Source organism: Salvelinus namaycush, chromosome 23, assembly GCF_016432855.1.
Source record: "Salvelinus namaycush isolate Seneca chromosome 23, SaNama_1.0, whole genome shotgun sequence".
Lineage (NCBI taxonomy): Eukaryota > Metazoa > Chordata > Actinopteri > Salmoniformes > Salmonidae > Salvelinus > Salvelinus namaycush.
In genome coordinates, this window is record NC_052329.1 from 31,505,818 (window position 1) to 31,533,688 (window position 27,871).

At 44.7% G+C, this 27,871-nt stretch overlaps 1 protein-coding gene across 1 annotated transcript; it reads right to left on the reverse strand.

Moving 5' to 3' along the window:
* Positions 1-11,650: 11,650 nt before the first annotated feature.
* On the reverse strand, positions 11,651-26,344 carry LOC120018637 (zinc finger CCCH domain-containing protein 4-like). Its single transcript, XM_038961838.1, has 14 exons — positions 26,062-26,344; positions 21,006-21,300; positions 20,733-20,840; positions 20,337-20,616; positions 20,038-20,237; positions 19,791-19,875; positions 19,460-19,605; positions 19,201-19,302; positions 18,934-19,045; positions 18,591-18,700; positions 18,007-18,437; positions 17,622-17,908; positions 17,211-17,459; positions 11,651-13,497 (listed from the first exon to the last, which is right to left on the reverse strand). The coding sequence occupies exons 1-14, from the start codon at positions 26,139-26,141 to the stop codon at positions 11,825-11,827; spliced, it is 4,158 nt and encodes a 1,385-aa protein (XP_038817766.1). The 5' UTR covers positions 26,142-26,344; the 3' UTR covers positions 11,651-11,824.
* Positions 26,345-27,871: the final 1,527 nt, after the last annotated feature.

Sequence of the window (27,871 nt, forward strand, 5' to 3'; positions counted from 1 at the left end):
CTCTAACCGCTAGGCTACCTGCTGCCCAAAATACTCACTAACAGGGATGTAAACAAATTTGTGCCCAACATTTGAGAGAAATAAGCTTTTTGTGTATATGGAACATTTCTGGGATCTATTTCAGCTCATGAAACATGGGACCAACACTTTACATGTTGCCTTTATATTTTTGTTCAGTGTAGTATGATATATTAAGTTCTACTGTATAATATGCTACCTTTGACTGCTTTAGTGTGATATGCTACATTAAGTTAGGGGTTAAAGTTAGGGTTAGGATTTAAGGGTTAAGGGTAGGGGAAGGGTTAGCTAACGTGCTAAGTAGTTGCAAAGAACCTCAAAAAAGTAGTAGGTAGTTGCAAAGTTGTTAATTAGTTAAAATGCTGAAGTTGTCAGTTCGCATTATAAACCCATCCAACCCGACCAACTTCCCTCCTTTCATTTTTATAAAATATTATACGTTTTTCTCTGAGACTAGTCTGATACGTTATGTCTTCAAGACTCACACTGACAACAGAGCATTAACTGATTTGTGGTCCATGCGTTATGCTTGCAGGGTAGATTAGAAACATTTGTTTCACAGTCGGTATTACTCTCCGGGCGGGTCTGCAAGACAAACATTTTTTTCCGCTGAATTGACTTAACACTGTAAAATTGCATGCAGGCAGAACAACCCCAAAACAATCTACAAAAAAAATCTTAATTTAACTTTTATGGTCTTGTGGTTTAAATGCTCATTAAAGTTCAACCCAAGAACTTGCCAGTGGAATTGTTGACAGGTTCCAGAACACACACACACACACACACACACACACACACACACACACACACACACACACACACACACACACACACACACACACACACACACACACACACACACACACACACACACACACACACACACACACAATTCTAGCCTTTGAAGTGTTGGGAGAATCTGTACACAAGATAAGAAATGACACAGGCCAGAGCAATAGACTGATAGTAAATGTGGATAGATCAAAGACAGTACAAGCTCACTACAAAACGGGAGAGAGTTACGAAAACGGTTGAGTAATTGGGGACACAGACAGGGTGGAGTAAAGTCAAGAGGACCCCTTCAAAGGTTGTGGGTGCCCTGTCCCTCCACCCCCACCCATGCCTCTAATCTGTCTGTTCTGCTGTGGATCTTCCCTGCCTGTGGTGCTGGGTTTATCAGGGGGTCATATGCCGCAGTTCTTCCTTGCTGTGTGGGTTCAACAGGTGGCCAGCTCTCAATGCACAGGGCTGAATAGGGCTATGTGGGCCTGGTCACAACTACAATGACCCCTCCCAGTCTGGGTTCTTCCCACAACTCATTAGAAAGTCTCAGATGGCTACCTAAATCCATCAAGGGCTCCATTGTTGATAAGAGAACACTGACAATTATACAGTATTCGATTGAGCAGGATTTGGGCAGTGAAAGTCACGGACAATGAACAGATGAGCAACAGAGTGACCTCACAAGCAGGGATCCTGGGAAGTGTGTGTGTTCATGTCATGTGGTTTCCATTATAGACAACTCTGAGTTCTTCAGCTAAACTCGGGGGAAATTGGGCTGAGAAGCTCCATTTGGAAAGGATGACTCAAACCGGGAAGGTGACGAAATAATCAGGCAGTCAAGTTGTACTAAGTGTCAGAGTCTGAGGCAGCAGTAGCCTTGACTCACTCACAAATGAACAACAACTGTCTACCCAGTTTACAGTAGGATATGCAAGTCAGTTATGGTGATAAACTCACAGTGAAAAACTACTGGACACTTTTGCATCAATAGAAATGGGTAAGGAAGGAGAATGGCCACCAATGCTTATGTGTTGGTATTGGTGTATTTCAGTTCTTTCCAGTCTAATTTAAAACGTGTCGTAAAAAGACAGTCAGTCTTTTAGACAACTAGAACATTTCTGTGAAATTAAACAAGGAGACAATGAACATTGATTATAGAATGCCTTATTGAATGAACTTTGAAAATTCATTCGTGGTCACTTTTTCCACACACTTTTTCATTGGGTGTATAGGCCTAGCCTGTGAAACACATAACAATGAATGATGAAACAGGAGGGTGTGAGGCAGACTAAAATAGCAGAGGGTGAAGGAAGGATGCTGAAAAAGTTGCCGTCCTCCACACTACTGTACACACAAGCAGGTAGACAATATGGAAAGCCAGTCACTCTCTGTCTCTTCTCTCTCCCTCTTTTATTTCTCTATTTCTTTCTCACTCAGACACACATTTTATATTGTAGTCATTTAGCAGATGCTCTTATCCAGAGCGACTTACAGTAGAGTGCATACATATTGTTTTTGTACTGTTCCCCCGTGGGAATCGAACCCACAATCCTGGCGTTGTTAGCACCATGCCGCATGCACACACACACTTCCCTCTAAGGAAGGCCAGTCATTCCTGTCTCCTCCCTTTCCCATCATTCCCTCTGTCCCCCCACGACAGGGCCAGGGTGGATTCGTGGGTCATGGATAAGGGCACGCTAGAACAAACAAGCCAAAATAGACAAAAACAAAGAAAAGAGGAAGAGAATTAACTCTACACGGCCAAACCTGGGCGGATGGCTACATTGGGCTGGAATATTTTTATGGAGGAAAGATGATTTACTAAACCTGATTTGATAGAAGTCACACACACATACACACACACACACACACACACACACACACACACACACACACACACACACACACACACACACACACACACAGACAACTAAAAGTGAACTTGGGAAATACTACAGCTGACCAGTAAGATAAATAAACAGAGCTCACGGCTCATTGAATGTGACCAAGTCTCAAGGGGATGGAGGGCACAATACTCCAGCAAGTGGGGTGGCAAGTTCACACAGTGAGAACCCAGAAGGCCTTTTCACAATTTCTCATGCCAATGTCTACCCTGAAAAACTTGTTTTTGGAGCAGAGGGGCGTGTTGGAGTTTGGGTGCCAACTCCAGTTGGAGTATATCTTTCTCCAGTTCCACATATGGATTCTGGGTTTGTGTGCTTTTGACCACAACAGGATGGGGAGATATCCATGTTGAATGTTGGTGGCGTGTGGAGGGCGAAGGCCTTATAAATTGACAACACTTGTTTTCTTAATCACCATAAATCAGTGCTGCTTGTCTTGGTTGTATTGTAGATCGTACAGTGCATTTGGAAAGCATTCAAACCTCTTCCCCTTTTCCACATTTTGTTACGTTACAGCCTTATTCTAAAATGTATTAAATAAATAAAAATCCTTATCAATTTACACACAATACCCCATGATGACAAAGTGAAAACAGGTTTTTATTTATTTTTGCTAATTTATATTTTTAAACAGAAATACTATTCAGACACTTTTCTATGAGATTTGAAATAAAGCTCAGGTGCATCCTGTTTCCATTGATCATCTTTGAGATGTTTCTACAACTTGATTGGAGTCGACCTGTGGTAAATTCAATTGATTGAACATTTAATTGGAAAGGCACACACCTGTCTATATAAGGTCCCACAGTTAACAGTGCATGTCAGAGCAAAAAACAAGTCATGAGGTCAAAGGAATTGTCCATAGAGCTTTGAGACAGGATTGTGCCGAGGCACAGATCTGGGGAAGCATACCAAAACATTTCTGCAGCATTGAAGGTCCCTAAGAACACAGTGGCCTCCTTAAATGGAAGAAGTTTGCAACCACTAACTCTTCCTAGAGCTGGCCGCCCGGCCAAACTGAGCAATCAGAGGAGAAGGGCCTTGGTCAGGGAGGTGACCAAAAATCCGATGGTCACTCTGACGGCTCCAGAGTTCCTGTGTGGAGATGGGAGAACAACCATCTCTGCAGCACTCCACCAATCAGGCCTTTATGGTAAAGTGGCCAGACGGAAGCCACTCCTCAGTAAAAGGCACATGACAGCCCGCTTGGAGTTTGTCAAAAGGCACCTAAAAACAAGATTCTCTGGTCTGATGAAACCAAGATTGAACTCTTTGGCCTGAATGCCAAGCATCACATCTGGAGGAAACCTGGCACCATCCCTGCGGTGAAGCATCATGCTGTGGGGATGTTTTTCAGCAGCAGTGACTGGGAGACTAGTCAGAGTCGAGGAAAAGATGAACGGAGCATAGCACAAAGAGATCCTTGATGAAAATCTGCTCAAGAGTGCTCAGGACATCAGACTGGGGCGAAGGTTCACCATCCAACAGGAGAACAACTCCAAGCACACAGCCAAGACAATGCAGGAGTGGCTTTGGGACAAGTCTCTGAATGTCCTTGAGTGGCCCAGCCAGAGCCCGGACTTGAACCCAATCAAACATCTCTGGAGAGACCTGAAAATAGCTGTGCGGCGATGCCCCCCATCCAACCTGACAGAGCTTGAGAGGATCCGCAAAAAGAATGGGAGAAACTCCCCAAATATAGGTGTCCCAAGCTTGTAGCGTTACACCCAAGAAGACTCAAGGCTGTAATCGCTGCCAAAGGTTCTTCAACAAAGTACTGAGTAAAGGGTCTGAATACTTATGTAAATGTTATATTGCCATTATTTATTTTTTATATACATTTGCAAAAAATAAAAATAAACAGCTTTTGCTTTGTCATTATGGGGTATTTTGTGTAGATTGATGAGGGGAAAAAACAATTGAATCCATTTTAGAATAAGGCTGTAACGTAACAAAATGTGGTAAAAGTCGAGGGGTCTGAAAACTTTCCGTATGCACTGTAATGCCAGTTGAGTCAGAGTAGAGAGACACCTAAATCCTAATTCCCTGTGATATAGCTGCTATTACAAAGTCATGTGGAGATATTACTTTCTCAAACTATCAGTTCATAAGAGCCTTAAAAGAAATGTAGAAGCTAAAACAAACCATATCTGTAAATATGCTTCATGGCAGTAAAAAAAGTATTTTTATATTTTAATCAAACTTAAATATTCAACAAGTTGAGACCAATTAGTTCCTGAACACCCATACTATATCATTGCATAATAGCCTATTTTAGTACTTCAAAGTATCAACATATAAAGTACTGAATCAAGGGGAGGGGGCCTGCTTAAGAGTACTGTGGACTTTTCACTGTGTTATTTCCAAATGAAGCCAGAGCTTATTTTGAAGTTTCTTAAACGGTCACTTTGGCGTGGAGGAGCAAAGTTGTCTCTACCGTATGCAGACCAGAGTATTCTCATGAAGAGCAAGCATTGTGTGGAATTCTTCCAAAGGGGACAGGAAACGGGGGGAGGCATACAAACTGGGATTGAAGTCCCATGGGAATCGCAAACTTGACAGTTCCAGACATTTTGCACAACACTTTGGAGGGGTACATGCTGTTCACACAGAGGAGGAATAGAAAAACCCTCAACCCCCACCCGACCCCAAAAGAACACAATTGACCCCATGTGCGTAAGCTTCCCATGTATACGTCAAGAGCAGTACATTTTTCCATAGTTAGACTCACTCCAGACTATGGGTGTTTTATTGTTATGGATATTATGACCATTTTGAGATGTGTGCATTCATTGTCCACAGGAAGTCAGTCACTGGCATGCAACATGGGCCTACGCCACCAAACACAACAGCGTGTACACCAGAAAGCTCTCTGTGTCATATCTCCACCAGACACATACCAAGAGGTTGATGTCAGTGAGCTCATACAAATATACAATAATGTCACTGATGCAGAGAAAAGGCTAAGGTACATTGTTCATGGGAGTACATTTTTAAAAAATCATATTTTCCCCAATGATTGGCTCTGAAAATGTTTGCATATCTGATGCATACATACTTTCAAAGGGAAAAGAAGATGGCATGACAATGTTGTGCAAATGTAAGGGCCGATTTCACAGACACAGATTAAGCCTAGTCCTGGATTTATGAGCGCTGTAAATTAGGATTCTCAATTGAGAATGGTTTTTAGTGCCGGACTAGGCTTAATATGTCTGGGAAACAAACCTTTAGAACATAAATGATGGTTAATGTTTTCTGCGCCTGACTCCTCCAGAATAGCAGCTCAGACAAGAGTTTAGAAGGATTCAGCTGACGTTGAGACAACGTGATCAAGCAGGAATGTTAGTAGAATACTGAATACACAGAGGAGTCCCCAGCTGATGGCAGTACTACAAGTCCTAGGTGCCTTCAAATCCTGACCTATTTTAACCCCTCAAAAAGGTCCAATGCAGCCTTAAAGGTCCAATGTAGCCAAACAAAAATAGCTTCTTAGCAAATAACAATTTCTCAAGCAAGAATTTTGCTTGGACTGTCTGGGAGTGATCTGAGTGGGGAGGGGAAAACTGAAAAGTATCTGTTGTTGACAGAGAGGTTTGGAACTCTCTTTCTTATTGGTTTATTAACTAACTTACAGCCTGGTGATGTCACCAGGCAGGCCAAAACTCCCCACCAAAACAGGTTGACATTTCAGGCTGTCTTTTTAAACAGCTCTTACACTAAATAGGCATTATCATTTTCACAATTTCACAGTATTATTCCAAACTCATGGTGTGGAAATATATATAAAAAAACTGAAAATTCTAATTTTTGACTGCACTGGACCTATAAGAAGATCAGGGATTCTATATATACACACAAGGAACAGGTAGGTACCTTCACTTCATATAAACTCAGCAAAAAAAGAAAAGTCCCTTTTTTCGGACCCTGTCTTTCAAAGATAATTCATAAAAATCCAAATAACTTCATTGTAAAGGGTTTAAACACTGTTTCCCATGCTTGGAAAACGTAGGACACTAAAGAGGCCATTCTACTGACTCTGAAAAACACCAAAAGAAATATGCCCAGGGTCCCTGGGAGACAGGACAGACAGCTGATCATCCTAGCAGTGGCAGACCACGTGTAACAACACCTGTACAGGATCGGTACATCCGAACATCACACCTGCGGGACAGGTACAGGATGGCAACAACAACTACCCGAGTTACACCAGGAACGCACAATCCCTCCATCAGTGCTCAGACTGTCTGCAATAGGCTGGACTGAGGTCTTGTAGGCCTGTTGTAAGGCAGGTCCTCACCAGACATCACCGGCAACAACGTCGCCTATGGGCACAAACCCACCGTCGCTGGACCAGACAGGACTGGCAAAAAGTGCTCTTCACTGACGAGTCGCGGTTTTGTCTCACCAGGGGTAATGGTCGGATTCGCGTTTATCGTCGAAGGAATGAGCGTTACACCGAGGCCTGTACTCTGGAGTGGGATCGATTTGGAGGTGGAAGGTCCGTCATGGTCTGGGGCGGTGTGTCACAGCATCATCGGACTGAGCTTGTTGTCATTGCAGACAATCTCAACGCTGTGCGTTACAGGGAAGACATCCTCCTCCCTCATGTGGTACCCTTCCTGCAGGCTCATCCTGATATGACCCTCCAGCATGACAATGCCACCAGCCATACTGCTCGTTCTGTGCGTGATTTCCTGCAAGACAGGAATGTCAGTGTTCTGCCATGGCCAGCCCGATCTCAATCCCATTGAGCACGTCTCGGACCTGTTGGATCGGAGGGTGAGGGCTAGGGCCATTCCCCCCAGAAATGTCCGGGAACTTGCAGGTGCCTTGGTGGAAGAGTGGGGTAACATCTCACAGCAAGAACTAGCAAATCTGGTGCAGTCCATGAGGAGGAGATGCACTGCAGTACTTAATGCAGCTGGTGGCCACACAAGATACTGACTGTTACTTTTGATTTTGAACCCCCCTTTGTTCAGGGACACATTATTCCATTTAGGTTAGTCACATGTCTGTGGAACTTGTTCAGTTTATGTCTGTTGTTGAATCTTGTTATATTTATACAAATATTTACACATGTTAAGTTTGCTGAAAATAAACGCAGTTGACAGTGAGAGGACGTTTCTTTTTTTTGCTGAGTTTAGATTTAAGAGGATTAAGAGGAGTGGTCAGTAATCTATGTTAGTTAAAGTGTTCTTTATTTGCCTTTGTGGCCTATAAGAGGTAGGCCTATTTGCTACTTTTCAGATTCCACCCAAAGAAAATAAACACATTTTCAAGGTTCCAAAAGCCAACAGCAACAATTTATGACCATTTGGGAGGGGCAACACTCAAAGTAGGCTCGTCTTTGGCTGAGGACTAAATATAAAACCAAAAACAAACACTACTGTAGTAGGATTTCGTATTTTTTTTCTGGTGTGTTCATTCCTGGGCTACTGTTGCTGATTTGTTCGTTGCCAGGGGGATCGTGAGGAAGTTCATGAGCAGTTCTGGATTTAGGCCTAAGTAACACTCCCTCTATCCTGAATGCCAAAAACGAAAGGCATTCCTGTCAAAAAATAGCTGGGTGCAGGCCAAGAATTTCCCAATATGGTATGGAATCAGTTGCCTGAATACTCACTACCTCAGCATTCACATACAGTACCAGTCAAAAGTTTGGACACACCTACTCATCAAGGGTTTTTCTTTATTTTTACTATTTTCTACATTCTAGAATAACAGTGAAGACATTTAAAACTATGAAATAACACATGGAATCATGTAGTAACCAAAAAAGTGTTAAACAAAAAAAAATATTTTTGATTTTTCTAAGTAGCCACCCTTTGCCTTGATGACAGCTTTGCACACGCTTGGCACTTTCTCAACCAGCTTCATGAGATAGTCACCTGGAATGCATTTCAATTAACAGGTGTGCCTTGTTAAAAGTTAATTTTTGGAATGTCTTTCCTTCTTAATGCGTTTGAGCCAATCAGTTGTGTTGTGACAAGGTAGGGGTGGTATACAGAAGATAGCCCTATTTGGTAAAAGACCAAGTCCATATTATGGAAAGAACAGCTGAAATAAACAAAGAGAAAATACAGTCCATCAATACTTTAAGACATGAAGGTCAGTCAATGCGGTACATTTCAAGAACTTTGAAAGTTCCTTCAAGTGTAGTCGCAAAAACCATCAAACTCTATGATGAAACTGGCTCTCATGAGGACCGACACAAGAAAGGAAGACCCAGAGATACCTCTGCTGCAGAGGATAAGTTAATTGCACCTCAGATTGCAGCCCAACTAAATGCTTTACAGAGTTCAAGTAACAGACACATCTCAACATCAACTGTTCAGAGGAGACTGTGTGAATCAGGCCTTCATGGTCAAATTGCTGCAAAGAAACCACTACTAAAGGACACCAATAAGAAGGACTTACTTGGGCCAAGAAACACCAGCAATGGACATTAGATCGGTGTAAATCTGTCCTTTGGAACCAAATTAGAGATTTTTGGTTCCAGCCACCGTGTCTTTGTGAGACGCAGAGTAGGTGAACGAATGATCTCCGTTTGTGTGGTTCCCACCATGAAGCATGGAGGAGGAAGTGTGATGTGGGAGTGCTTTGCTGGTGACACTGTCAGTGATTTATTTAGAATTCAAGGCACACTTAAACAGCATGGCCACCACAGCATTCTGCAGCGATACGCCATCGCATCTGGTTTGCGCTTAGTGGGACTATAATTTAGTAAAAATAAAGAAAAACCCTGAGAAGGTGTCCAAACTTTTGACTGATACTGTACATGTTTTAAGAATAAGTTACTCTTAGAAGTTCTTCAGCAGCCAACCAACCATGCCTGAAACTCAGTGACACTAAACCATATTAAACCAACAATAGGTTATGTCATAATTAAGTCTGACTGCAATTATTGAAGTTGTTTGTGTTTACGAGGGGAAAGGAGGGGCTTTGTACAAAACAAAGTCATCAGCAATTGGATCGTCTCTAACCAATCAGTGTATCAACCCATCGTTATCTGGACCAATCAGATGGCCACAAATGTGTTCGCATTCGGTGAAGCGTCGTGCAGGTTCTCGGATCCAGACTCATTGCAGAGAAGAAGCTCACGTCCGTGGGCATGGCCTAGCACTTGGCAAGAGCAAGGAGTCTGGGTAGCCAGGCAAGGTGTCACCAGAGGTTTATGTTAATGTAAGCTTCAGTGTTATTGGCCGTGTTTGAGAGGATCAAAACTGTAATGTATCATCGGTAAATTGTGACTGACTGATCTACAAATAATGAGTAGTTATTTATGATGCAAGGTTCTTTGTAGATCAGTCGGCAGTCACCTGCAGTCGGCAGCAACGTCGAACTAGCCCAATGTGCTTCCATCAGTAGTTTGACACGAAAGACTTGTGGCGAGCATAATCAACAACCTGCATCATTCAAGACTCTTACTTTGTGAGAAGGTGTTGAAGTTCAGTTAGCCATTATTACTGTGTAAGTAAATATCTTAAAAAGTACCCAGGGCCTTGCCTTGGTTCCAAGTCAGAGCAGGTCCACCGGAACTACGGCCCAGTGAGTCACAGGTGTTGACCCGCATAGATGGAAATAGAATAGTGTGAGCCTTCTGGGTAAAACACTGGGATAAATCCTCAGTGGAAATGCACAATTAGTAAAAGAGATCTGTGATGGATGATGATGTGACTTCCTGGAGCCAAGAGACAACAGGATGGAAGGAAATTAATCACAAGGATCATGGTTAGCAGGAAACACTAGGATGACATGGTGATGACATACTACCAGAGACGCCTGCCCACCAAACTACGAAAAACACTGGTCAGTTACTGGTTGATCACGTATCGCCTTTATTAAATACTTAACCTCCCCTACAGTGAACGGTTACAAAATGGTACCTCTCATCAAACAGGACACTGTTCAATTTACAAAGCAGTCACTTTTTGCAAAGGAAAAACAATGAAAAAAGACACTTGTGTAGCCAGGTCACCCCAGACTTTTCATACCTCTACAGAATTAAGTGAGTTTATTTGTTTGAAACTTCAACAAAACAAGAATGTCAGTGTCTGTTTCTCCTCTCACGGTTACAGGCTGCATCGCACTTAAATGCAGGCGGGAAGTCACTCTCACCAAATTATTTGATTTAACTGTCATGTGACATAAGTATAAAAAAATAAATTAAAATGATCATATGTCACACATGACAGACGGACACTCATGACAGTTGTGGTTTTCAATTGTACAGTTCTGACTCAGTGGCGGAGAGGTGTGAGTGGAACCTCAAGCAGGGGTGTGTGGGGTGGTGGGACCAACATGGCCGACATAGTCATAGGCTTCACCCCGACACACAACAAACAAACAGACAGAAGAGGCTAGAGAAAACACAGTGCTGAAAGAGCAGAGGGCTCAAATATTTAAAAAGAAGAGACAGCCAACAGAGGAGAAAGACAGACAGATAACAGATAGACAAGCAAAGAAATTACTTCAAATCAAGCAAACAAAAGAGTTGTATTCATATATAATATACTGTTATAACGCTACAGGCAGAGGGATTGGCAGTAAATGTTCTCTATGTGTTTTCTTAGCCTGTGATTGGACTAGAAAATATACAATGATTGACAAAAATTCTTCCCACGGCGACAGTGGAAGTCAGTGACGTGAAAGGGTTGGTGGGATGGGACAGAACGGTTGATAAAGGGAGAGTTTGGAGACTGGAGTTACAAACAAATGCAAAGGAAAATGAACAGGACTAGGAGGAGCATAAATGAGGAAGTACAGCCCATTTAAATCTGTGGACTCTTATGTTACTGTTGTCCAACAATTGTTTTCTCTTAAAGCAGGGAGGAACTCTCATAAAGGGAATACATTTATTTATACATCTGTTTGTTTTAAAATAGAGGTCTCTCTTTCCCAGACTCCAACATATCCCTCCCTCCCACACCCCCTCCCTCCCCGCCCCAAAGTCTGTTATAGAATCTCATTAGCAAACACTGCAGGTGTGACGCCTGACCAACACGTTCAAATGTTCACCGTCTGTGGCCAGTTCGGCTCCCGCCTCAGTGCGCTCCTTGCTGATGCGTTCAGTGTTCGTGTCTAAAACAATGTTCGACCAGCCAGGTGGATAGGCTCAGATATCACTGGCAGAAGGGTGATGCCGTGGGGTCAAAGCCTTTGAAAACCTCCTTCAGAGAAGCATTGTCCTGCTCCGTGGTGGTGGTGGTGTCGCCAGGCTGGGCAGGGCTGTTCCCACCAAAGGGGCTGCCGGAGCCGCTGGGCTTGCTGGCCTGTTTCACCATGGTGAAGAGCGAGGACACAGGCAGGTTGTGGACACCCGCCGGGGCCTGCTCAGCAGCACCAGGGGGACCCTGTCCGGCCACGGAGGAGCCAGAGGCAGCAGGACCTCCGGGGGGCCCGGTGGAGGGCGAGGGTGCAGGCTTGGGCCTGGGCCGGTTATAGCTGTTGTAGCGGTCAGTGGACTGCTCACTGCTCTTCTCTGGCTCCGGCTGGTCCAGGGCAGACTTACGGACAAACAGGGGCTCCTTGGCCTTGAGCTTGGCTGGCGCCACCTCACTAGGTTTGGGCTCTGTGGGGCCGCTGCTGGGGGTTGTGTTTGTGGCGGCACCAGGGCCCTCAAGTTTACCTGCACTAGGAGTCCGGGGGTCATATAGACTGATCCCACTCAGCACACTGCTGCCACCAACTGCACCCGCTCCCCCTCCACGGCCTACCCCACCTGCAGACAGTAGCCGAGGGTCGTAGGGGGCGATGGCGGGGGAGGAGGAACCGGCGGTGGGTGGAGGGGCTACCGGGGAGACCGTCAGAGGGGGGACAGGGGACTCTGAAGGCTGCTTCAGGGCAGATTTCTGCGGCTGGAGCCGTGGGTCAGCGGGGGCTTTGCGGGCCATTCGAGGATCGACGGGCTTGTCGACAGGGGTGGGCAACAAAGCAGGAGGCGCCGGCAAGAGGGTTGTTGGAGGGACGAGGGGGAGAGGAGGAGATGACTGCGAGGGGCTGGATGAGGCGTTAACAGTCTTGAGGATGCGAGAGAGCAGCTCAAAGTCTGGGAGGGAGGAGGAGGCTGGGGCGGGGGGTTCTAAGGAGGGAGGGGGGATGGGTGGGGTAGGGGGGAGGGCCGTGTGGATCCGCTGCTGGCTGCGTGAGAGGCGGGGGTCCAGGGCTGAGACAGGGGGGATGCCTGGGGGGAGGGGGAGGAGGTCCTGTTTAGGGATTGGGATCGGGATGAGGTCCTCGGGGTTCCATGTCACTGTCTTAGCGTACGGGGGCATGTGCAGGAGAATGTCCTTCTTGATGTGGCTGAACTGCTTCAGCTGGGAGCGTGGGTCCCTCAGGGCCATGCCCATCAGGGGGTCCAGGGGGATGGGCACAGGCTTGTCCCTCAGAACCCTCTCTGTCTCCTCCTCCTCTGCAGGGGGAGCTGTGAGGGGCGGGGGCTTGTACACCAGGGGGGCGTCTGGTTTAGGGGTGAGGGTGGCGGTAGCGAGCCGGGCCAGGCGGGGGTCTGCAGGGGTGACAGTGGATGCCGAGGAGGGGTTGGGAGAGTCCAAGGCCTGGGCAGAGTCTGTGGCCCGGGAGAGGCGGGGATCACGAGCCAGCCGGGGGTCCCCCTGGCGGGGGTCCGCCGGTCGGATGGGGGGGTGCGCTGGGGAGCCTTTCTGGAGGCGGGGGTCGCTGGGGGGACCCTCAGGTTTGGGGGGTCCCTGGCTCTGCTGGCGGAGCGTCTTCAGAATGGATGTGACACTGCCGCCTCCATCCTCATCCTCACTGGAGTACCAGTTAGCTGAGTCACCTAGGAGATAAAGCAACAGGAATCAGTGATGACACCCAGTTTAGAAACCACAACCAGTTCAGAAACCACAACCACCGACAACTAGGGGTGTGAACGAATTTGGGACCCTTAACATTAAGAATAATGTTTTTCCCCCCCCAATTTTTATCACAGTGCAGCTGGCTCGCCTGCTCTTTCTCTTTGCTAATGTCTTCGGTCTGTAGCATGTAGAATATCCTAGCCTATTCATTGTTGACAGGCCCTGCTTTACTGATGTTGCGAGACATTGCAAGCCAAGAAATTTCAAGACACAACATTCCATTGGGAGATACAGCTTTTGATTGCCGGTAGATAGGCCTAGTGTACAGTTCTGACTCTGTCTGCCTGTTGGCTGACCTGCCTATACTGTGCCCCTCCTCTCTCTATCCGTCCCTGGCTAGCTCGCTATGAAAGATGTGAGTGTTTGTGTTCTCGGAAGTACGGCAACTAATCAGTCTCATCCTTTCCAAAAATACTGAATCTTAGTAGTCGATTCCTAGTGGAAGATGTTTTCTTTCTACTAAATGTCTTGTTAAGTCACGGTATTTCAGCTTTAAAGTACATTTGTAGGAGAGTGGTCTTGCGTGCAGGCAGCTCAAGATAATTTGATTAACAGTTCCTTTACAGAGAAGTATAATGCCTGTTCACTGGTGCTTCAAAACTATCTCCAGAGAAGGTTTCGTGTTGGCATTTAAAAAGCCGTAGTGTACCCTTACAGCCATAGCATACCCGTACAGCCGTAGCCCTTATAAGGGTATATGACTGCGGTAGATATGACTTCATTGCCCTTCCCAAGTGGTCATACATACGTAATAGGACCATTATTCTGCATTGAAATGGAATTTTATTATATTTTTCTTATAGTTTTAATGGAAAACCGAAAAAAATGCTGTTTTAAACATTAAGCAAAATTGTCCATTTGTCACATCCCTACTGAAAACCAGCTACAATCAGGGCCGCGGGCCAATTTCTTCTGGAGTGGATGGTTGGGGGCCGGAACATAATTACAAATAATTTGTAGACTGCAATTTGACCGCAAGAAGCCCAAACAGATATAATATTTGACTAAAACATAATAATTTCAGACCTTAATTACATTTGTATACAATCACATGTACACCCGCGGGCCAGAATCGGCCTGCGGGTCGTCAGTTGGGGAACCCTGACTTAAATCAATGTCAGTGCCCAAGATAATTAGTAAAGTATCTCACACAACAACAGCTCCACCTAGCGAGGGTGTAGGGGCCAATTGGAGTCCCTAATCTGATCCATACGTAACCACAGCCCAGAGGACGTTGACTCTGCTGAGGGGTTCCAGTGAGGGTCAACGGTGTTATACAGACATTTCCTGCCTCCATGGGATACATATACACTACCAGTCAAAAGTTTGGGGTCACTTAGACATTTCCTTGTTTTTGAAAGAAAAGCAATTTTTTTTGTCCATTAACATAAAATTGATCAGAAATACAGTGTACATTTACATTTAAGTCATTTAGCAGACGCTCTTATCCAGAGCGACTTACAAGTTGGGTAGACATTGTTAATGTTGTAAATTAATATTATAGCTGGAAACGGCTGATTTTTAATGGAATATCTACATAGGCGTACAGAAGCCCATTATCAGCAACCATCACTCCTGTGTTCCAATGGCACCTTGTGTTAGCAAATCCAAGTTTATAATTTTAAAAGGTTAATTGATCATTAGAAAACCCTTTTGCAATTATGATAGCACAGCTGAAAACTGTTGTGCTGATTAAAGAAGCAATAAAACTGGCCTTCTTTAGACTAGTTGAGTTTCTGGAACAGCAGCATTTGTGGGTTCAATTACAGGCTCAAAATGGCCAGAAACAAAGCACTTTCTTCAGAAACTTGTCAGTCTATTCTTGTTCTGAGAAATGAAGGCTATTCCATGCGAGAAATAGCCAAGAAACTGAAGATCTCGTACAACGCTGTGTACTACTCCCTTCACAGAACAGGGCAAACTGGCTCTAACCAGAATAGAAGAGGAGTGTGAGGCCCCGGTGCACAACTGAGCAAAAGGACAAGTAGATTAGTGTCTAGTTTGAGAAACAGACGGCTCACAAGTCCTCAACTGTCAGCTTCATTAAATATTAACCGCAATACACCAGTCTCAACATCAACAATTAAGAGGCGATTCCGGGATGCTGGCTTTCTAGGCAGAGTTCCTCTGTCCAGTGTCTGTGTTCTTTTGCCCATCCTAATAATGTATTTTTATTGGCCAGTCTGAGATATGGCTTTTTCTTTGCAACTCTGTCTAGAAGGCCAGCATCCCGGAGTCACCTCTTCACTGTTGACGTTGAGACTGGTGTTTTGCAAGTACTTTTTAAGCCTGTAATCGAACCCACAAATGCTGACGCGCCAGATACTCAACTAGTCCAAAGGCTAGTTTTATTGCTTCTTTAACCAGAACAACAGTTTTCAGCTGTGCTAACATAATTGCAAAATGTTTTTCTAATGATCAATTAGCCTTTTAAAATGATACACTTGGATTAGCTAACACAACGTTGCCATTGGAACATAGGGGTGATGGTTGCTGATAATGGGCTTCTATACACCTATGTAGATATTCCATAACAAATCAGCCGTTTCCAGCTACAATTGTCATTTACAACATTAACAACGCCTACACTGTATTTCTGATCAATTTGATGTTATTTTAATCAACAAAAAAATTGCTTCTCTTTCAAAAACAAGGACATTTCTAAGTGACCCGAAACTTTTGAACAGTAGTGTACATTTGTGACCAAACAAAAGGAGACAGGAACACTGTAAACTTTCCACGGACTTAAGCAAGCACTTTTTGGGGCTAAAACCGTACAACTTATGAATCATACCATTAGCTTTAGTTGTGGCCTAAATGGCACCCTATTCCCTTTATAGTGAACTACTTTTGACCAGGGACGAAGCCAGGGTTTACAAAGCCTATGCACTCGACTCAACCTTTTTTATGCACTCTATGTAGCCTATACGGGTGAGTGCGACCTCTAGCCAGTATTTATATTGTGTCTGTATCAATATTGCATAGTTCTGAAGTGTTTGCACTGCCAATACACTGTTTATACTGTGTCAGTGGGAATTGTTTGTTTTGTCTATGGAGAATTGAGATGGTGCCTGCAGTAATTTCCCATGGTGGTGCATGCCAGGTTTACCAGGCCCAGGAGAAGTGCTTATGTTATTGCCTGTGCTGGCTTACCATTATATTAGTGTCTAAGCAAAATAGACAGCAATACAGTGTCTACGGCTCGAGGGCCACATCGGTATTTCAAAATTGATCGAGGGGAAGGGCAGTTATTTGAAAACGTATAGGTCCATTATAATTTTAACAGACTGTACATTCTATCTAGTTTTAGACATTCAAGAGTGGCCTGGGTGGCCTAGACTGGTGGAGCACTTCAGCAACTCTCCTCTATCTTTCCTATCTCTATATCCTATCCAATAACATTTTTTTTGTTGAGTGGCCTGGAGTGTTTTTTAACCCCCTAGAGTCTAACCCTGGGGGGGTTCTACTAAGCTAACATATGGAATTGTTTTAAGATGATCATACCAAGGATCATTTAGATATTTGATTTAGAATTTTAGGACCCCTTTAGGTATAAAAAAATATATAAAAAAATGATTTGATGAAACACTGAACGTATGTTGCCTCTGGTCTACAGTGTGTGTGAAGAGCGTACCGTCCGCATCCCTCTCTCCTCCCCCCTTGGCCAATCTGGCCCTCTCCTCATCCTCCTGCTGTTTCTGCTGGATTCTCAGGAACAGCATGCGCTGGGCCGGCGGCAGGAAGTCGGGCATGCCCATCCCCGCCTGCTGACTGGCCGAGCCTCCGTTCGCGGGGATGTCCGGGCCTCCCATGGAGCTCTGGTTTCCTCCCGATCCTCTTCCTTCTTTCTTGTCCATCCCTCCAAAGCCCTGGAAGTCATCACCTGGAAGGTACAGGAGGAGGGTTGACAACTACAACACTCAAGACACATTACAGCACAGGTTTAGATTCAATCTGAAATTATATTGGATGGGCCAACAGTCTCTGATGCGAACAGTGACTGTATGCTTTGTTCATTATGTGATACGCTGTCAACTCAGCTTACCTTCCTCCACCACCCCGTCCATATTTGTGTCTTGCTGCTGGTTGAAGAAGCTGTCAAAGAAGTTACCCCCTGGAGGAGGTCCGGGGGGCATCATGGGCCCCCCTTCTGAGCCAAAGCCTGGCATCATGGGGGGTCCTCCGGGGCCCATGGGGGGAGGACCCATTGACATGTCTGGGGGTATCATGCCAGGGGGAGGGAACCGAGGCGGAGGCCCACCTGGCCCACCGGGGAGCCCTTGGGGGCCAGTTGCGCCAGCTTGGCCTGTGGCAGTTCCTGGGGTCTGACCTCTGTAGAGAGAAGGATTGTTGAGGTTAACCATGTTCCTAGTACATACTCAAACTATAAAAGCCACATAAATAGGTTTGGATGGATGTGAAAAGCTCACCTGTGATTAGCTAGTTTCTGAGCTAGCTGTCCCGTGGGCTGCACCTTGATCTCAAACAGTGAGGGGATCTTCTTCCCACCATTGCCGGAACAGGGGGGTGGGGGGCCCATGGATGGTGGTGGGGGACCTTTGGGGTTGGGAGGGCCCTGGTAGGAGCCACTTTCTGGGTAGGGGGGAGGGGGGCCAGGACAGGGACCGGGCCCTTGGGTAGGCCCTGGGCCGGGGAGGCCGTTGGGGGACATGGGGCCCTGTGGTGGTCCAGGAGGTCCAAAGTCCCCAGAGCCAGAGTTGTCAGGCGGCCCTGGTCTGGGCGGTGTCGGGAGCAGGCCCACCCCTGGAGGAGGCTTGGGAAGGGGGTTGATCCCCTGCTTCTTTAGCTCCTCCACCTCCTTCTCATCCTCAGCTCCAGCCTCGGCATCCTCCGCAAGCATCTAGGAACACAAGAGATGAAAAGGTGGTTAAAAGGGGTTAACATACTAACACAAACAGAGCAAGAAACACCAGAAATTAGAAGAGAGTGAGTGAAAGTGTGAGAGCGTTAAAGAAACAGAGGTGGTGTCTAAATCCACTTGAGGATGGCTCACCTTGTTTAGCAGGTCTTGGGTGTCGTCGGTCAGAGGCTCGTGGGAGAACATGCATTCGTCTCCATTCACACAGCTCCCGGTGGTGTGGAACAGCTTGCAGGGGAAATCACGTGCTGGCGAGTTAAAGAACTATGGATGGCCTGGATGGACTGAACTCACTAGAAGACTGTCTCATGGCCATATAGGCCCGATATTAAAAAAGTGTCCCAGGGGTAGCACTGATATAGGCTACTAAACTTGACAACTAGTATGGCCGTTCTAGTTATGCTAGCTGTAAACACACACTGAAGGGAATATATGAAATGTCCTATTTGATACAAAGTGGACTGCAGGTAAAGGATATCATGCATGTAGGGGCAGTTTTCAGCCCGCGCGCAGAAGCCGGTGATGTAGAACTTGCAGAGTTCTTTCTTCTTGGGCAGCTCAATGTCGTGGCTGAAGTTGCAGTGTTCCCCCTGGAAAGTTGGCAAAGCGATAAAACGATCAAAATCACGTTTTGACAAGATTTTTAAAAGTATTTGACGGTAACATGTTAGAATGATTTGACATTCTATTGAGAATGCCTGGCAAGAACATTATCTCCGCTCAAATTCCATGATTTCCTTCTTACCCAAGTACAGCGGCCCTCCATGTAGTACTTGCAGATAGCTTTCCCTTTCTTGTCTTGGTGCTTGTCCCCCTGGTGCTTGTTGTGCTGGCCTCCTCCTCCATCCTGCACCACAACACAAACAAACAGGTTCTATTTGGCCTTGCGGTGAGGTCTTCCAAGGATTACTAGTTTTAGAGTGTTATCAGAAATCCAACTTGTACAGGTTGAGTATTCATTCAGAGAAGCGAGCAGGTCTGTAAGGTGTTGGTTTTATTCTCACCCCCATGTCCCCCATGTCTCCATTGTTGTCCTCTTCGTGACCCTGGTCTCCGCCCCCTCTGCCTCTCCCTCGGTTCCGCCCTCGACCTCCCCGGTTCATACCACGTCCTTGTTTCCCACGGCCCCGTCCCCGCCCACCTTTGCCACCTGGTTGGAGCAGGGAGAGAGACACTTCATCAGTGGGCTACAATGGAACAAGACAGGCAACCATTTTGGATCGGGTGCAAAGCATGTTTACCTAGGAAGGACATCAGAACAGCTAACCTAGTATGTATATTACAGTAGCATGACTAAGTATTGTTTAGTATGAATAATTCTGACAGCCAACTCACCCCTTCCACGGTCTTTGGACTTCCTGTACTGAGAGTATTCATCATAGTCATCCTCACCCATGTGGTCATAGTCATCATCTCCATACTAGAACACAACATCAACTGGATGAGGAACAATTCAGAAACCAGAATATACTTTCCTGAGATTTTCAGCACTTTACTGCTTTGGCAGCACACCAGTATGATTGATAGATCATTTCACATTGTCTGTGCATCTGGGGCCAGAGGATGACTGTCTTTGACTCACCTCCATCTCGTCTCCTCCTCCTCCTCCTCCTCCTCCTCCTCCCCCCCCTCCTCCGTACATCATCCCTTCTCCGTCCTCGTTGTCTCCACCCATCTTGCCCCCTCGCCCCCGACCCCTGCTCCCTCCTCTTCCTCTACCTCCACGCCCTCCTCCTCTCATGCCTCCTCGACCTCGCTGGTTCTTCATACGACCTTTACCTCCTGTGGAGAAAGAAAACGAAACACTGTCAGCACCTTGTGTCAGCATATGAAAGGCACGCAGGGACCTGCAAGCAAACTAGTAAAGGTTGTTCAATTCACCTCTGACCCCATTTTTGCTACCTCTGCCCCCACGACTGTTGCCCCTTCCACCTCCATCGCCGCTGCCTCCCTCTTTGGCCTTGCGGTACTGGTTGAGCTCCTTGGTGAAGTCATCGTAGTCTTCATCGCCCATCTCCTCATCCTCCTCTCCCTCGTAGTTCTCCTCTTCATAATCGCCGTAGCCCCCGTAGCCTTGCTTGTCCATCTTTACGTAGTTGCCCTTCTTAGGCATGGGGCCACCGTGGCCGGAGGACGGCGCTGGTGGGTAACCTCCAAGGGACTGGGAAACAATCAATCAGTTAGACCACTGTGATTACATGGTAGTAAACAGATTAGCAACTCTGCAGCAAGTATCTTCAATCATGTGATTTAGAGCACTGCCATGGGGTAACTTACAGAAGGGGGGTACGTAGGGCTATAGTCCCGATACTTCCTCTTCTCACTTGGGCTGTAGTCAGAGTCATCGCTAAAGTCTGAGTGGTCATCACTGGAGGAGGCATGACGCTGTAACACCACACACACACAACACAAAGAGGGATAGGTTGAGTGAAAAAGTACTTAGAAACATCTTTGGACTACAGTAAGAAAGCAATAACCTCCCTGATCTGAAGGGTCTGTATAGGACGATGACAGCCAGAACAGAGCTGGATGTGAACCACACACTCTTACTTTGTGCTTGGATTTGCGTCTCTTCTTGGCTCTCCTCTTCTCCTTCTCCCGCTCCCTCTCTTTTCTCCTCTTCCTCTTGTGGCGGCGGGCCTTCTCGTCATCCTTCTCATCGCCGCTGGCGTGGCGCTCTTTGCTGCGGTGAGTTTTCTCTGGGGGGGCCGCCTCTGCTGCTGCTGCTGTTCCTTCACCTTCACCTCCATCTTCTCCTCCTCCCCCGGTGCTGGGCTCCTCTGCCACCTCCACCTCTCCACCATCATCCTCCAGCTCTCCCTCTTCCAACTCACCATCCTCACGCCTGTGACAAACAGAGGACAGATAGACAGGACATCAAAATGCTGTTCAAGCCACACTCAGGTCTCATCCGCGTAGTTCATGTTTGGACTCCCAGTATGTGACAGGTAGAGGGTTCCTGGGTGGTGAACATTCCATTTCTAGACACCACCACTAGACTATAATAATAAGGGATCAAAGCTTTTTGTCTGGGGAAAAGTACAGTGGAATAAAATGGCATTAACAACCGCGACTGCTAGTTTGGGAATTTGGATAATTACTTTTTCATGGGTAGAGGTAACATTGCGAGTCTCAGGTGTACCCGTTTTACACATTTTATATTGATAACTTGTATAGTCCGAGCGAGTCACTTCCCTCATGTTCTAATTCGAGTAATTCAATTTGTAGGTTTCAGTCGCTAATTATGCCGTTTCCTTGTGTGTTTCTGTACGTTTGTCTTGACAGTGGAGATAACACGGTTATCCGCAGGGCCAATCAGCTGTTGTTATCCTATGACAATGTCTGAGAGCGGCGTTTGTCTGAACTTGTCAAACAGTCACACCACTGTTCACCCACAAACCATGACACAACGTAGGCTGCTCTGCTGTAACAATCTGATGAGTTATGAGTGTTGTGTTTGGGTGACTGGGTTGGCTGTTATTGCGGGTGACATGAAGGACCTTGTGTCTGCTGAGAGAGTCAAGAGGGCCAGATCATGTTTTTCTTAGATTGACCACATCGGCATAGGCCTACTGACTGCATGCTGGAGATAGGACTGCTAGGGTGTAAAGTCTGTGTGTTATTTCTGTGTCACAACAAGCCGAGTTATTGTGAGGGGGTCAGGGATAAGGTGGGTGTGCTCTGTGGTAAACAAATGATATGGCAGTTAATATAAGGGACAGCAATCAGTAACAGCAAGTTTCTCTGTGAACAGCATTTCCATGTGTGTGTAGTGTGTACACTGAGCTTCACTGTTTTGTCTCTGGACTGGGAAAAGTTGAGAGTGATGCAACTATTATGATGTAACAGGTTGGGGGAGGGCGATTCAGTAGGTCCCAACTTGCTGGACTGGACATGGGCAATCCGTTGGCTTTCATTACGCAAGGTGGATTCAACATCAACATACAACACTATGTCAAGGACATTTTGAAAGCAATAGGCCCATCACTAAATCGAGTTAGTCATTCCTGTGCAGGGAGACAGAAGTGTTTACGTCAAAATAATCTTAAACAGTCTGCTATTTATCAGTGAAGACCAGTCAATTTAATCTCTCAACAGTCCTCAACAGCATGCAATATGCTTGCTTAGGAGATTAAAAATATTTAACCAACAACCAATACAAATCTCAAACGTTACACAGAAAACCACAACGGTCAAAACTATATTACAACTGGAATAGCTAGGCCTAAATGTAACTAGAGAACACAGACAACAAGAAACAGATACTTTTCCCCCTTGCCAGCTTTTAAGGTGTAGTTTCACACAGAGACACCATTGCATTAATTACTGAAATACACTGCCGTGACAATAAGGCAGGCGTGGTGGTGATAAGTAGGACATGACCACCATGTCCATTTTAAGCCCCACTTTAGCCATCGAGTCCAGCCTACAGAGTTAACAGATATTTGCTGACACTGATCAGAGCAGGCTTGAGTAACAGCCTTACTTTCAGTGTCTGGTATAGCCTAATTTCAAAATGGTACAGGTTAGGCCTTTATTTTATTATTGAAATACAGACTGGAATAGAATTTACTTTTGGCCAAAGTACACAGAAATGGTTTGGGTAGTAAAACAATGAGTTAGATGTAGGCTATAGAATAGACTATACTCTGAGCATACAGACCCAATCTGTGGACATAGGCCTATAGGCCAATTGAAACAAATAAAATGTCAACTGATCTCTCTTTATACTCACACCACACGGTCCACACCACATCCTCAACATACTAACTTCCTATCTAGGACATGACTTTCCTCCTGGGCCAGAGGGTTTCTGGGTCTTACTAAAGTCTCCTGCTCCTCCTTACGTTTAGTTATCCTAAGTTTACTCTCAGCCAGAGATGGACCACATATAGTTCTAGTCACTCTTAAATAAACCAAATTAATCTAAAAGTTTATTTTTCCTTCATTGTCAATGGCATGGTTTTACAACCTGGCCTAAAACAATGGAGTCCACATAATTTAACTCAGCACAGCCTACCCTTAAATCAAGACCTGCCATGGCAGTCACACAAACACTCACGTCCTTCAAGGGGCACAGGGAGGCCATTCTTGATGAGCGCAGAGCTTTGCATTGCTGGGGGTTCTATAGACTGACATGGGCACACACAGAACAAAGGCTCTACTGACACAGCTCTGACTCCTGGCCCCTTTCCCTAGTGGGGTGCCAGGTACAAGTATTGAGGATTCTGTGGACAAGCAAAACGCTTTATCATGATTTTGCTCAGTTCAGATGCCAGCCAAGCCAACGTATACTTCTACAGAGGTGTGCCACTCCCATTGGCTGGGAGTATGCCTAACCATTTGCCTGTGCAAAGAGATGTTAGGGTCTGGCCAAACCCTATCTTGTCTTGTACTGAATGAAAACTTATTCTTACAACATTATGTAGTAGCCTATTTCAAACTGAGATTACAAGGGTTTTGGTTTATTAACATTACGGTAATAAAGGGTGTATATGAAAATGATAGTCAGGCTGGTTAGATTTCCTGACAAATGCGTGAAATAGCAAATGCAAAGCACCGGTCAACAGCCTCCTCTGGGTTTTATAGCCTACATCACAACGATTTTGCAAACAGACGAGTCAGGAAATGATAGCACTCACTACTGCCAATTAGATAAGGCTCTAATCTACTCTACGCCAAGGAACAATGCCAAGGAACTATTAACAGGAAAAAAAGTTACACTTGGATCCAAATATAAACCTAATAAAAAATAAATAATCCGCAATCTAAGGATAGGTTTGGATAATCACACATCAAACAAGACCTTTACTGTTGCTATAAAGTTGTGTGTGTGCACTGGACACACCCTATGTGGTTCCAAGAGCATAAACTGAGTTAGGTACAATCACTAATGTATACTCACGTTTTCACTTACAAATACATTTTACAACACTATTCATGCATCATCACAACAGGATTACATCTTAATTAAAAATAAATAAAAAATCCCTAATAATCAATTCAACTACAAACAATGGGCCTTTATCAAAATTATGGGAAGTACTTACTGTGAGAGGTTTTCTTCACATTCTGCACTCAAAAGCACTGGTATGACCCCCCAAAGGTTTTTGGAACATAATAGTGGTCTCCCCACTTTATTATTAGGGTTTGTGGAATGTTATAACTTGGGTTGTTGGGGGGGAATGAATGTTGCAGACAGGGCAATCAGGTAACTAAATAGGGAACATTTGTGTTTTACTTCACTTTTTAGACATCTGAAATGCTTTGCAAACGTTCAACACAGTTCTGGGATTTGGTGGGTGTTTGGGATAACAATCTAAAGTAAAATAGCAGTCTGTCCTGAGAAGAGAAGGGGGAAACTTTATAGGGGCACGAAATTAGGCAATTTTCCTGAACATGGATGGAAGAAAATCCATTCATGTACAGATTTAGTAATTACTTTTTGTATGGGTGGCTCAAACACATTCCAAGTGGAGATGAGAACGATAAAATAATTGTGCAATCACTTTGGTTACATTGTTGCTGACTAGTTAGTATGATCAACTTCACGCCTTGGAATTGTATCAATTTCTTAATTGTTAGTGATTAAATGTTCTAATGTTCTATCAATAGCTAGCTAGTTGGCTTAGTTATTAACGTTAACCTGTGGACCAATAGTTAACTTCATAGTTAGCTAATAGAAGCAATTAATTTTATTCACCGATTCAAGAGGGCTCGGTCTACTGGGTGACAAGTGACCATTTGCATCAATTCCAATGACAAATGTTTTCAACACAACTAGCCAGTTGCTACAAAGGCAGGCACAATGGCGGCCTTTGGTTTACTAGCTAGTCTGGCTAGATTGGTCTGGCAAGCTAGCTATCAAAAAAGAAACTGCGTAGTTAGCTAGCGTAACTAGTTAGCCACGTCGTTACTTAGCTGGAGTGCCAATAAAGGAAATACATACTATTTCCAACAACTGTCTAATGAAATCAATTACAATCAAGTCGTTAATCTGACCTGAAATACCTAGAATGGAATGATTAATTAGGAAACGGATTTAATTCGCCCTATTGGCTTGGCGGATAGTTTGCAAACTGCCTTTTCTTTCACGAAGGGAAGCCAGCTAGCCAACTAGCTAGCGAGTTGGAACCTTAGCTAGGCCTTTCTTTGCAATGTAATTTTGCAAAGCTTTTGTGTTCAAAAACGTTTGGACATCTAGATAATTGGACATATATTTAGAAATTAATTAATTTTAGCTAGTTAATGGTGGACAATTAGCAAGCAAAAAAATATCCTCTATTTTTCTTCATTCGGTCTTTACTTTGATGGGGATGCAACTTTGCTGGATCAGTTATTTGAACTGATGGTCATTTCTTCATTAAATAACTTCTTGAAATACTTATTCAAACTGAACAGATCCCATGTTCATTTTTTGACCTTCCAGTTTGCGCTGAGCAACGTTTCAAGATGGCGTTCGTTACCTCTGTACTTGTTCCCCAGAAAAAGGCGACTTTAATCCCTTTGAAAGAAAAAAATGAAAAAGAAACCCGTGCTTTTTATGCCTAAAAAGCACAGGACAAATAAATAGTTTGATAGAAATATGATTGTAGAATTACTCGACCTTTCGTCAGTGAGAAGACTGTGTTCGTGGTTGGTTGTTGTTGGGGAGTTTGGATGGACAGTCATGCTTTCCACAGCCATTTCCTCTAGCTACATTTAGGTGCAAAAAAAATTACAACTCTACTGGCTTATGCGTCACTTAACTTGGATCTACAGTACTTGTTAATGGTTTTAGGAAGAGTTTCAGTTCATAGTAGTCAATTCCCCACTAACAGTTGTTAGAGAAATAGGTAGAAATTGTGTCCTGAGGTTCTCCGTCCTACAGTTGCGCTGTAAAATGAAACTCATCCACTTAAAATGGCTGTCTCCTCCAAAGAGAAGGGGCGGGATATTCCGAACGTGACGACATAAACATTACGTTCTCATACGTTTGTCACTGAAATACCCGAGCGTTTTTCGTTCAGCTGTTGTCAAAGAGCACTCTTTGGCATAGGTCTATGCATATCTGCAGCCATGGGGTCTGGATTTTAGGGCACATTGAGGTATTCTTCTGCTTGCCCAATAATTTGAACAAGTTCACCTTTCTCTTACATAGTTGGCCCTCAGTTCCCTCTCCATGACATGACTATTGGTGGAAGCTGTGGACGGCAACGTGTGTCCCCTAGTCTGTGTATTTAGTGCATGTCCTGTACTAATTATAATTCACGATTAAAGCCACAGTCAAATTTCAATTTATCAGTAACCTTTAATTAATTAGATTGATTGGTTCAACTGTTTTGCCATATCACAATAAAATAAAATAAAAACCAAAGACCAGGTATAGGCTCCATTGTTCATGTTTTTGTTGCCATAGGAAACTTTGTAAACAAATGTAATAGCTTCATGTTTGAATAGTAAATTCCTCTCACAGAATGTCTGAGCACTGCATGTGAAAATTTAATAAATACATTTCTTCCACTGTTACATTTTTGTTGGTAGGCCCATGCTATGATGGTATCAGTGGAGGCTCCTCAGAGGATGAAGGGGATGACCATCCTCAGTGAATTTTATCAAAATATATATTTTTAAACATTTAAAAAGTTATACTTTTTAGATAAAACTATACTAAATATAATCACGTCACTAAATAATTTATTAAAACACTATTTTGCAAAGAAAATCTACAGTAACCTCAACAGCACTCTGTAGGGTAGAGCCATGGTGTAGCCCGAGGACAGCTAGTTTCCGTCCTCCTCTGGGTACATTGACTTCCATTCAAAACCTAGGAGGCTCATGGTTCTAGCACTGCACTGCATAAAATGTGGTGAGTAGTTGACTCAATGAGAGAGAATGACAGTAGTTGAACAAATTTCTTCCAAAATGAAGGAGAAGCAAGAGAGAGAGTAATTTTTTTTACTTACTTAGCTAGCAAATGCTAGCTAGTTTAGTTTAGCCTAGTGAAACACCCCGCTCAAACAGAGGGATGCTATGTTACCTAGCTGGCTATGACTTTCCAAAACAACACTGGAACTCTTCCAAGTCAAGGTAAGCTTTTGGTTTTTCAAATGTATTGCCACCGGGGCCTGCCGGTGTAACTGCTTGCTGACTACACTGTAACGTTACTGCATGAGTGTAGCGGGTTTACTAACGCATTAGTTCTATTAGCTATGCTGACTATGACGTTACTTTAGCTAATATGGTGGCAACAATGTAGGGTTCGGCTTGGAAAGGGTTTTTCGCCTGGTCACAGGTGTGTTGTGCATTGAAGTACATAAGCGAAGGGAAGAGGTGAGAGGAGGAGAGCGCATGGATGTGAGGAGGAGTACGATGTGGCTGCTATGAAAGTGAACTGTGTTTACGCATGATCAGCAGTGTATTCATTCCGCCGATTC

Excerpts from the sequence above, each read along its gene's own strand:
- LOC120018637 (XM_038961838.1), bottom strand. The coding sequence starts at position 26,141 with ATGGCTGTGGAAAGCATGACTGTCCATCCAAACTCCCCAACAACAACC. Across the intron at positions 20,238-20,336 it reads TAGCAAAAATGGGGTCAGAG|GAGGTAAAGGTCGTATGAAG; the intron begins GTGAATTGAACA and ends CTTTCTCCACAG. Across the intron at positions 13,498-17,210 it reads AGGAGAGAGGGATGCGGACG|GTGACTCAGCTAACTGGTAC; the intron begins GTACGCTCTTCA and ends TTTATCTCCTAG.